Consider the following 12559-nt stretch of genomic DNA (forward strand, 5'->3'; position numbering starts at 1 on the left):
GCATCATAGGGGCCACTAGGAAGTCACAACATCATCTGTTTGCAGCTTCCTATTGCACCCCCCTTAAGGAGGTATGTATCTCAGGAAGCAGGGGGTCCCCAGAGCTGAAATTTAATGTGATTCGGCTCTGGAGACCCCCTACTTCAATCCTACATGTATTACAAAAAAAAATTAAAAAAAGGAACACAGTAATGCTGCTACTCTCTTCCTCTTGCTATCCCCCTGAGACCTGCCACCCGATGTGGTGCCTTACCTGCTTACCGCCTGGGGATGGTGAACATCCACCCCCCCACCCCCCATTCATGGTTGGAGGAAAAGAGACTTCACCAGCAACAAAGGAAAAGGTTCTTTACAGTAAGGGCAGTTACAATGTGGAATTAATTACCCAGGAAGGCTGATGGCAGATACAATAGATATATTACAACAAAAAAAAGCTGGACATAATTTTATAAAGGAAAGGGATAACCCAGATAAGTAAACATAGGATCCAGGGAGTAATCTGATTGACAATATTTGGAGTCGGGAAGGAATTTATTTTTCCCCTTATGAGACATCATTAGATGATATTTTACTGGTGTTTTTTGTTTGCCTTCCTCTTGATCAATATTCTGTAAGTATAAATATAGGATAAGTGGCAGTTTTTTTTAATTTAGCATAGGTTGGACTTGATGGACGTATGTCTTTTTTTTTTTTTCAACTTCATCTACTATGTAACTACTGTATGATGGTGAATTGAAGCAGCATAAATGACCTCTGCTTTTACCACCAGTTCCTGCTTGGTGTTAATATAAGTTTTACTGTCCGTTTGATTTACTATGCCTTTTGTAATTACTTTGCACATTGGCACCCTATATTTTAAGAATTCGCATATACTTACGATTCCTCCAGAGTTGTGACCAGAATATCCTTTTGCAGATCGGTCAATTTGCAGCTTTTCTTTCACATTAACCGGGTCTCGCTGATCAAAATCAGAGCTTTTGGTCCAGAACCCCTCAAATCGCACTGATTTTGGACATTGAAGGCTGGTATCGTCTGCATTAGCAACTTGTATTTCAAAACTGCTGGCTACATTTCAAGCATTTCTCCCAACTGGACCATGATTTGCTAACTGCCCTGCAGACAGCCGTCCGCTGTTCCATTTCCCCATCCAATGTGAGATAAATGGTCAAGTAAATGTTATTACTTTTACCCATTAGAACCATAGTATTCAGAATCCCACTATTTAGCAGGATTATCTGCTCAATAACCTGGATGCTGCATGTCTGCAAGCAGAGGCCTGCAGGCTAACAGTAACTCCTACCACCCTGGCTGATTAGCAAAAGTAGGTGTTCTGAATGCCCATAGTGCAACAAACGGACTGAATAGTGTTTGGGCTTTTTATCCAAGGAGGTTCCAGGACAGGGACGAACACATTTTCCTCTAAATCATATAAAATAGTTGTTGCTCTGAAGGCTTCTATACAGTTTGTTTCTTTGCCTTCTGGTGTAAAAAATGTGTTCTTTTCGTGCTGTGCTTTTCTGGCTAGGTGCTGGCTTTACCCTTTCTTGTTATATTCTCTGTTAGACATAACTTATTATTTATTTATTTTTAAAACATTATAAAGACACACACACCTTGACAAATGCCATCACCTGGGGGCGAGTGTTACCGGCGGCGTCATTAGACGCCGTGCAGCCATTTTCACGGGAGATGCCGGGGCAGATACTGAAGTTGGACAAACAGATGCAGGAAAATGCCGGGAGACGCCGCAGCACCCCCCCACCGGTAACACTCTACAGCAGGTGAAGAGAGGGGGGTTACAATTAGACAGAAATAAATTGGGGGGGCGGCGGCGAGTGACTTTACCCCCCCCCAGGTTTTCAGGATATCCCTGCTTCAGCACAAGTGGCTCAGTTTAAGGCTGAGATGAGAACCCCCGGCTTAGTGATATGTTAGGCTCATTCTTTTCAAAGATGGGATTTTATGTCTGCTTTACTCCTTCGTTCAGAGCAATGCCTGGTATCCCCCTCCCACAGGCGCAGGAATAATCCATGCACTTTGGAAATCCTCCTTCCTACTCCACGCCAAGCATTCTGCAGAGAATGTCACACACACAGTTCTGCTGTTTCAACATGCCATTAATAACAACGTTTATTATGGGAAATATCTAGATTACCTTTCTCGTTATACAAGGCTGGGGCAGAAGTTAGTGTTATTATTGGTGCTATCACAAGCATGAATAGAGAGACCTAAATAAATTAAAAGCAAACACCATTGTTATCTTAGTAATTGTGTCAGTAGAATGGTATTCTCTTGCAACAAAGGGCATGTTATGCGAACACACATATTGATGAAAATGCAAGGTTTGTCCAGGCATGTCAATGGAAATAGAATATATAATCCTTCTCACCACAAGAAAAAAAACATTGCTTTCGATTTTAACCCCTGTTCTGCCGTAGGGAGTTGGTAACTCCCTTGTTTTGCAATGTCCCACGGATTACCTGCAGCAGTGGTGGAGTTAGGAAATATTCCCTGTTATTACAAAACATAGCAGAATGAAATCAGTGTTGGGAAGTGAACGCCAGGTAAACATGGAATATAACAGAATTAGTCAGTTTGCTTTATATGTGGTAGCAGGGCCGGCCTTTGGCTTTGCGGGGCCCAAGACGGCACTCTGACAGTGGGGCCTCCCCTTAGAAAAAAAGTTAAGGAGACTTACCTGGAAGAGAGCCCTCCTCCGGCAGCATTGTGGCATCACAGCGGCATGTAACATCACATGGCAATGTGTCGTCATGATGTTGCGGTGCCATTTGACATTTGTCACCATGGCAACGCAACACTACAAGAGGCGAGCTGGAGAAGGCAAGACCCCCCCCCCCCCTCTCAAAAATACCCCACATCTACCTACCTCTGTGAGAAGCGGTCCTGCCAGTCCATGGGCCCCATGCTCCCTCCTCTCCCTACTCCTGTTGGCGCCGGGATCCAACTTCCTCCAGCTCCCCCCTCCAGTCAGGTAGAAGTTGGATCCTGGCGCTGACAGGAGGGAGCATGGAGCCCCCGAAGGCGCGGGGTCCCAAGGCGGTGCCTTGTTCGACTGTAGTGGTGGTCTGTTTGCCGCAGTATAAAATGCCAACAAGACCTAGAGAACAGAATGTAGATATTTTTACATATTACTAGGTGAATAGGTTATCGGCTTACTACATGATTAAGTGTTTATTAATATTTTGCAAAGGACAATGGAACAGAAAGCCTTGAAGTCTACCATACAGATTCGTCTGCCGCTAATATGTTGCCACTTTCAGGTCAAACGGATATCATTTTATTTGACAGCGTTGCTTTTCCTCGCAGTGGTCACTATACAATGCTGTGAGGTCATTTTTCCCTTTTGGCTAAATTCTTCAGCACATCAGGCCTGTCCACTTAAAGGGATTGCGATCAAATAGGCTTGGCTGCCAAAACCGTGATATTTAAATGTAAAAGTACTGATTTGCATCAGTGGGACTTCATTGAAGGCTATGTGAGCATGGATCTTAGATATCAGTGAGATGGACTCGAAATCAGTGAGTTGACCGGTCTGTCTGGGGTCTCCTCCAGCCCAGGGAAGCGGCGTTGGCGAATATCAACTTATGGAAATCAAGTGTAAACAGAACCTGAAACCCGTGTGCTCTTTCTGAAGTTGATGTTGTCAGATAACAAGCTGACACCATTATTTTAGAGAACATCCTTCTGTCTAATAACCCCAGAACATAAGACTCCAACTCTTACTTGCCATCTGCACCTAGCGGCAACGGAGTGGGACAAAAGTTAAATTAATGCACACATCATGGGAAAAAGTATTCTAGTGCCGCACTATTCAAAGTATGTCTCATCACAAGACATTAATAATTGCTTTATTGGCAGAAAATTAGAATGCAAAACATTTCAGGGAGCCCACTTCCTCAGGTGTAATATTCACATCCTTTATAACGTGGGCATTTTAGTATAGGAAAAGAGGCTCAAAGGGAACTTGAATTTCGTGGGTTGTAATGTTCCTGCTGTCTCACTTGAGTGTAGTAATATAAGTACAGGAAGCAAATTAAACGGAGGCAATGAGATGCCAGTTGTATGATGTATTTAATGGAATAAGTGACCATGCGTCATCGCCCTCAGTGCCAGGGTAGTTGCACCAGGTCTCTTTGGCACAAGTGGAAGGAATGTAAGGGCATTAAAAAGAAAAATCCAGAGCAGCTGAAAGTGCCCTTGAAGATAATTAGCTGGGAGCCTGGGATTGCATAGGGAAACTGTGCTGCCAAGAAACATGCATTGAACCCCAGACGACATGTGCGCCTGAATCTGTGCTGGTCTAATTGCAGGCATGAGCAAGAAATCGAGGCGCTTGAAAAGGCAGAAGTGCAGCTCTCTGCTAAAGAAGTGCGCGTGCTACAGAGACTGAAGTCTGTTGAACGAACTACAGAAGACATTATAAAGGTAGGTTCTGTTAGTTGTGGGGGCAGGGCCACATCGTAGGCGTTTGAATAACTTTTCAAGGTCATCACTTTTTTTTTTTTTTTTTAAGAAAGATGCAACCAAACTTACTTTTCACTGACTTGCTTCCAGTTTAATAATACACAAGTATCTATTTTTTGGGTCCTACTCGTAATTTATTGTTCTGTCCTACTCGCTTTGGTTATTGATGGCAGCATATGTAGTGTGTTCAATGCCCGAGGGTCCTGCCTCTTCTGTGGCCACACACCCTCCGGCACTAGCCCTGGAGTGAGCGGGAGGTAAACAGAAGGGGACGGAGGGTTTTCCTCTTCCTTTTACTTTGTATTCTTGGATCGTTTGCAATCAGACGAGCAAAATGCAACCACATGTACAACGTACGTCATAAGGGCCGCTAGTTGCCACCCTTTTTAGCTGTATGTCTATAGTACACTAATTGGGTTAAACTAAACAAATGGGAAAAAGATCAACCAGCAATTGTCCTGCACTGTGTATATACAACACTTTACAATGAGCCTCATCGCAAAGATTAGGTAATGTAGATGGACTATAAATACAGCAAAGCAATTGGTTACTATGGAGACATTTGATATTTAAAAAGATTTCAAAATACTTATACTTGTCTGATTATAAACCGCGTCAATCACCTATATTTACCCATTATTATTTTTTTTTTTAACAGGAAGTAAAGGCAAAAGTTCGAGAAGGTATGTGCATTTTCAAGATGTAATATTCTTGGCAAAGGATAGAACACAGTTGAATATATTACTCTTATGGATTACCTTTTCTTTTATAGAACCAGTTAACGATATTTATGCCGGTATACCTGACCTTCCCGCGTCCTTTAAACCGATATTCATAAAGAGAATGGAGACTGCACAGCAAGAGAATGGCGAGGAGCACAGAAAAGGTACAATGTAACCATTGGTTTAAAGGTATTAAAAAATAAATGTTAAGTGAAAGTTGAAGCGCTAATTCAGACAAATAAGGGGGAATTTGTGCTCAGTCTTCATAAGGTGCGTGTCATCGGAAAAGAAAGTTAGACAAATTTATTTTATTCTCTTTAAAGAAATTTTTTTTTCTTTTTTTTTTTAAAAAGGTACATTTTAGGTTTAGAAGAAGGGGAAAAAGCACTTCACACAGCATCACTGAGTGTAATTTCATGTGTGTTGAAGGTCGCAGAAATGTGCCAGCTTGGATTAAAAGTAGCAATTCACCCAAACTAACCTCCATATTTTGTGTGTGTATTTTTTTTTGTAACCGGCATCTCCAGAGCAGATCTGTACAGCACTTTTCAGCTCCTTGTTCCCGAGGTAATTACTGGTGAACTTAGCGGTATTACTTCCTGACTTTTTAAAGGGGCTTTAAATGGCCATCCAATAGGAAGCCACAACCAATGATGCTGCAGCTTCCTATTGGCCTGAGATTTGGCAGCCACTTTGTTTTCCCTGAGGGATATTAAAACCCGGTAAGTATTCCCACCCTGTAATAATGCCTGTATAAAATAATGACTTCATGTTCCAATTTACACAATGCTCTTACATGAAACCTAAATTGTACACGCGTTCTCACACTGTGTGCACATATAATTGCTGTATAATTTGCTGAAATTAGTGTTGGTTTAAGAGAACCGGGTGTCCGGACGCAGATAAACACGAACAAAATAATAATGTAGTCATCAATATACCAAGAGTGAATTAATTCTAAACACTGGTAGCGTTCTCATGAAATCTATGGGAGAGCTTATGTTGCAGTGCTAGGAACAATGCCCTGGCAAATCAAACCAATGCACTTCTGGAAGACCTACTGAAGCCTTTTTAGAGCTACTAAAGCAAGGCATTAAAAGCCATCCAAATCTTGTTTTATTTTCTAAGTTTTATGGTGTGAAAAAAGGAAATTAAACTTTATTGCATCAAGGCAGGCATGTGCATGGAATTGAATAAAATAATGGTAGTTAATATTTATTAAGTGCTTGCCAAAAACTAAACACTGTGGACATTATTGTCTCTTCACAGCTTTGTTTGCTTTGGAAATTAAGGTTGCAAAAGACGTGAAGACTGGAGAAAGCACAGTGTTGTCGTCAATACCAGTTAACTCCGCTGAGTTTAAAGCCCCCGGAGTAAAAGTGTATGATGATGGTAGGAAGTCTGTGTATGCAGTGAGCGCTGAGGGAAGTGTAACAAAAAATGGGATGGATACGCTCGCTCCCGTTGAAGTAGAGGACCTTTTAAGGAAGGCAACGAAAAAAAGCTCACAGTCTCCTACTGAGTATCATGAACCTGTATTTTCGAACCAGTATGGTAGCTCCGCTGGTCATAAAGGTGACATGTCCCCAAAAACGAATGGCCACAACTCGCCTCTCAAAGAGACATATGAAAATGGTTGTAGTCAGAATACGTTCTCAGGGAGTAATCTTAAAGGAAAACTGACTAAAGAAAAGAGCTCTTATCCTAAAGCATCAAGAGACACATCTCAAAGCATAAAAGGGACCCCAGAAGAGCCAATATATTGTCATAGTCAACCAAGCAGAATAACACAAAGAGAGTCACCAATACAAGACAAGACTGAGCATCAGATGAAAACAAGGGAGAATCACCATGAGGCAATGTTCATGAACTCCGGAAACACTACAGACAATTCTTCAGGTTTTGAAGATGATCTGCAATGCAGTATCGTTCACGCCACACCTTGTTATGTCGACGACTCTGAACCAGTTACTATGATCTTCATGGGATATCAGCATGCCGATGACAACGAAAGCAAACCCATTTCAGATTACGAAGGGATCATCCATGCTGAACTGGTTGTCATCGATGATGACGAGGACGATGACAAAATGGGTGAAGAGCAGGGCATGAAGGGTCTTGCCTATCCTCCAATCACCCAACAAAACCAAGTGTTTAGGCCTGCTACACCAAATGACGTAGTAAAGAAATTACCAAACCAGAATATAAATCTAACTTTGAATAATCGGATACCCTACAAGAACTCGATATCCTTACAAGAACAAGAAGCAAGCTTAGGCCGTCCTAACTCTTCCCTTCCAACCAAACAGATCATAGATGACGGTACTGAAGATCCATCATTAACAGGTAAGAAAAAGCTAAATAACTGTCCTTGTTCTCTTATGTAATATATATTAATTGACCTGTTTAGTGCTAGGGAAGCCTCCTAGGCAATGAAGTATAATTCTCAGAACAAGCCCTAATGTAGTGAAACTAAGGCTGCGGCCATACAGCCTTAGACCGCGCAGAGGCGTGCGAGAGACATCACCCGTGTGAAGTGGGTGCGTTTTCTGGACATGGTAGACGCGCTCGCGTAACCTGCCCGTCGCGCCGAGGAATCCGTTTGAACTGATTTCTTGCGCACTGCGCGCCCCCTCCTGCTGTCGCCCGCACGGTCTATGGGCGTGAGCAATTCCTTAAGGCAATGTGATTGCGCACACGCCTCTGCGTTGTCTTCGGCAGCATGGACGCCGCCTAATACTACTGATTTTAAGGATTTTTAAAGATGGGATAATTATTTGTTAACATTCAAATTAGCTGAGCATGTAGTGTTTATTTGCATATGCAAATATTTGCAGATTAAATTTTTTTTTTTTTAATGACATTCGCCTACCCTCATTCGAATGTGTGCAAGCCCCCCCCAATGGTCACCTACGCACATTCGATTTGCCCAGAAGTTCCAGACCCTGAAATATGCGTTTTCCGCACTTTTCATCTGTTCTGGGAAGAATCAAATGTGTGAATGGTGCCATTTATTTTTTTTAAACATCTTTCCATGCAGATTTAAACACATTCACCCATCTCAATGTTTTTAGCACAATATTGACTCTCTTTTAACATATGCATTACCACTTCAGAATTTTCCATCCTCAATACATCTATATACTGTAGTAAAATAAGTTTGATAACCTGTTGTAACAGGATCAACAACCCAATGGAAATAAGTGTTGGCTTCCAACACTGGTAACACCCAACCCGTTGGTTATTATTACTGTGGGCTAGATTAGAGGATGATGCAGGCAGCACAGAGAATTGGCATCTCAGGCACTGTTTGGCCTGAATTTCTTCTATGTTCTATATAGTGATACTCTGATCATTATGGCTACAGGTTCATTTTCTGCATTGGAGGAGCAAACACAAACATGTTTGCGCTCTCCCTCAAACAGGCATCTATTATTATTATTATTTTTTTTTTTTTTTAACCTTCTAACTTTCTGTGCATTTCTGCGTTTGCTACTGGAAATAATGCTAAGGTATGTTAACACATGTGTTGCAAAAAAAAATAAAATGACCATACAGAAATCTAGAAATCATATTCATTACATCCTATCATTTTTTTCCACAGCCTTGAGAATCCGAATGGCGAAGCTGGGGAAAAAAGTCATCTAACAGCAGCAATTACAGTACAAATGGAGATTATCTTGAGAAATAAGACTCGCTGAAGAATCCGGAAACATTGTGGATACTTTTTACATGGACTTTTATATTTTTCAAATAATTTTGTGACTAATATCCTATGCAAGTCATGTGGCCTTTGTACTTGGAAACACAAGAGACGACCCGTGCCCAATCTTACATTTTAGCTACCACGGCTCTAAGAAACGTATAGCAATGCCCATACTTATGTTAACTAAGATTGCATATTAGGTAGTTATGACAACTCAAACTTTTTCAATTGTGATGTGGCTTCACTTCACATGTATACACAAATGATAGGTTATTCTACATAAAATCTGTAATGAAACATGAAGCAAAAGGTGACGTGTGCTCATTTGCATGTAATTTCCCAGAATCCCTGACTGCAGTGGAAGCATTGTATGCTAAGAGGTGAGGGGGAGAGGCAGGGTTGCAGACCAGTCTGGGACGTGAATGTGCTCAGTGATATTTTTATTTAAAAAAAAAAAACTAGAAATTGGAAAATCAAACCTAATTCATTTCAGATTGACAGTATTTAATTTGACCCCTCAAATAAAGCGACTAAAATACCCCATATCTAGGGGTGGCTCTTAGCCCATTCACTGTTGGAAGGTCCTACCATTCACTGCCTTGTAGAGCGTTACTGGATACTACATCACTAAAGGGTTTGAGGTGCTTCCATCTAAAGGGTTCTTTCTCTGTGCAGCTATAAAGATCTGTTGTTATTTCATGGAAATAATCATTGTTCATTTAAAAAAAAAAAAAATGTACTCTGGGCCTTCACCATTCCTGTGTCAAATGTTGGGTAAAAAAAACAAATCACATGCTTTGTATTACTGAGCACAAGGGGTTTACCTCACTACTCTTCAATGTACCCTTATAACATTGGGTTGTAATGCTATCCATTTCAGAGTTGTCTGCACATATGCATTAGTTTGGTAATTAAAAGTACTTTAATGGTAGTTTCCATGTGAGTGCCTCGATCTGAACTATGAATAACACCATAGAAGTAAGAACAGACATCTTATATATTTCAGATCATTTATTTTATTACATAAGTTGTTTTTCCTCTAATAAGTAAATACTTCATATCCATAGACCATCTCGCCACAACTTTTTATGGGACCCAGGCCTCAAGGTGAATGAGGGGGGTAGGGGCACTGACGGGGGTGGGGGAGATAGAGTGGGTTCTCTTGCATTTTTCTCTCAGCAGAGGAATGGGTTTGGTATCTTGACCAATCCCAAAAGTTGCAACCTAAGTCCTGTAGGGCTCAACTTCTGGATTTGGCTGGTCAGATCGCCCTGTGGGGCCGGGCCCAGGACAGTTGTCCCGGCACTGCTCCCCTGGTGGCAGCCCTGTCCATAGCAATACTTTTCAATTGGCCTCTCTACAAGAGTAACCATCACATACACAGCCCTATTTTGTTATTTTTGAGAAGCTAGATGTCTGTTCCGGGATAGACCGGGATATGGTGCAGCTAACCATAAAAGCTAAAATATTCTTATTGCACTGATTCTGACTTGTGCTACATGCCTCAGTAACCAAAATGAGGCAGTTTTCTCTTAAACCCCTTTTGACCGAGGGGCCAACAACACAGGACTCGTCAGCGATGGGCAATCTTTCCGTCCTATGGGGAAAAAGGAGCAGCAAACACCTTCACTAAAAGACGATTAACAACTTGAGATGTACGTGTTTCAGTACATACATTGAATGTTATTATTTTAGACAGATGAATTGTATTTTCTTGGTGTACAGGATCTTCAGTTGCAAATCTTACCAACTTAAGTTGGGTAACTATACAATAATTAAATAGGAAAGGGTCCTGACTTGCATGGTGTATGCCAAATTACCCTACTAGCATGTTTTCTTGCAATATTGTTAGCCAGAAGCGTGCCTTATTGTCTTGCAAATGTCAATGTTATGTTGCTAGTCTCCTCTTATTTATTTGCTTTGCCTGTAACACAAAGGAAATAAAGACCTAAAGCAATGAATGGAAGCAGTTTTATACTATCACAAATCTGGTAACATTTTTGGTATAGCTTGGATATATCCTCCGATAGGAATGGCTTCCTTGAATTAATAACAGTAATTAACATGCATTTTAAAGACGCAAACTAAAAAGATGAAACAACTTACCAATGTAATTTCAGCTTTTATAATAACTTGAAACTTTTTCTGCACTTGAAAAAAAAAATGTTATTTTTTCAAGTGGAACAGTGTAATTCAGATCTTAGAAGTCCCTTCTGGCTTTAAACCTGACCTGTTTGCAAGTAATTGATATAATTCCAAAGTGCTGGGAACCAGCCTCAGGCGAGGAGAATACGACTGATGCAGCTAACACAACAGACAAACAATTTCTTCAAAGTGCAGGTCTCCTCTAAGACAGAGATACAAAGTAGAGCTCTACTCACAAGTTCATAATCAAGTTCTCCATTTAATGTGACAGCCAATGAAAAGACAACGTTTCAGGTCCCATCTGGACATTATCAGGTCATCACCTGAAAGTCCAGATGGGAGCTGAAATGTCTTTCCACTGTTCTTGGCTGTCGCATTAAATGGAAAATTGCATTATGACCTTGTGAGCAGAGCTCTACTTTGTATTTGTCTTAGAGGAGACCTGCAATTCTGATGCCATCTTCAGTCAAAGGAGTGACACTGGGGGCCAGATGCTCCAAGCTCTGCCATGTCCATGCTCATTACAGGGCTTTACCTAAAACCGGAATACATGTTCTGTTCCCGAGATAACCGCATATCCTCCAAGCTAATCATATGCAGAATCAACTTCCGGAATGCATCTCGTTAGCCTAGCCTTATGTTACCTTCCAGGCTTCGCGTTGCTCTGATCCAGACCCCAAAACGTGTTTTTTGTTGCTGGAATTGAGATGGAAATACAGCAGGAAATATTTTTTTTTCAACTCGTATCCAACAGTGGCATTACATCAATCCAGACACTGCAAACGCCTAATTTCAGGGTCTGAATGTGAGTAACATCCAAGTGGAGCTGTGACTTAACGTTACATTATCGCTGCATTAACCTTAATGAACGTGTATATGCGACGTGTTCACTATAGTGATTTATATGCAAAGGAGGTGTTAACGATTATGCTCTTTGCAGGAGAAAACATGCCTTAATATTTTCTTCTTAGGATACAGTGTTACGTTTAACATGACATGAAGGTTGCACTTATCATGTTAAGCAGCTTACCTGAGCTTGGAGCATCTGGCCCTGGGAATGTAAGACACTTAAGATTAGCTAAAAAGCTCCAAATCCTCAATCAGCTTCCCCGAGGAACGAAAGTTTAAAATGTGTCAATTCATTCAATGCGTCTGTCATTACTTCATTTTGGTCTTTCATGGAAGTGCCCCAATAAAGGGCTATGTATAAGAAAGTTTAGTTTAAAAAAAATTTGATTTAAAAAAAAAAAAATACCTGTAATCACTAGGTGTGTGTTAGTCATTCATGCAGAATACCTTTGGTGCAGGTTTTCTAATTCCTTGTGTGGTGATCGTCTTGTTCATACATATAAATTCATTAAGAACTGTTTGTGTTTACTTTGGTCTTTTACGCCAAGATGAGAGAATTGTCATTTCTGGCATAGGAATGTGACCCAAAGTTCAGGGGAGCGCCAGCGTTCATGTCACCGTCATGAAAGAAAATAACAGAAACAGCATGGTG

General features: G+C 41.1%; 1 protein-coding gene across 1 annotated transcript in view; it reads left to right on the forward strand.

The window, feature by feature from the left end:
• The window catches only part of PALMD (palmdelphin), a 59944-nt gene extending 49070 nt beyond the window's left edge, over nucleotides 1-10874 (forward strand). Inside the window, exons 5-9 of the mRNA XM_075616489.1 lie at nucleotides 4332-4446; nucleotides 5144-5168; nucleotides 5258-5371; nucleotides 6477-7553; nucleotides 8812-10874. Coding sequence (XP_075472604.1) covers nucleotides 4332-4446; nucleotides 5144-5168; nucleotides 5258-5371; nucleotides 6477-7553; nucleotides 8812-8855 — 1375 coding nt within the window. The 3' untranslated portion in view covers nucleotides 8856-10874. The remainder of the gene's footprint in view (nucleotides 1-4331; nucleotides 4447-5143; nucleotides 5169-5257; nucleotides 5372-6476; nucleotides 7554-8811) is intronic.
• The last annotated feature ends 1685 nt before the right edge of the window (nucleotides 10875-12559 follow it).

This window comes from Ascaphus truei, chromosome 10, assembly GCF_040206685.1.
Source record: "Ascaphus truei isolate aAscTru1 chromosome 10, aAscTru1.hap1, whole genome shotgun sequence".
Taxonomy (NCBI): Eukaryota; Metazoa; Chordata; class Amphibia; order Anura; family Ascaphidae; genus Ascaphus; species Ascaphus truei.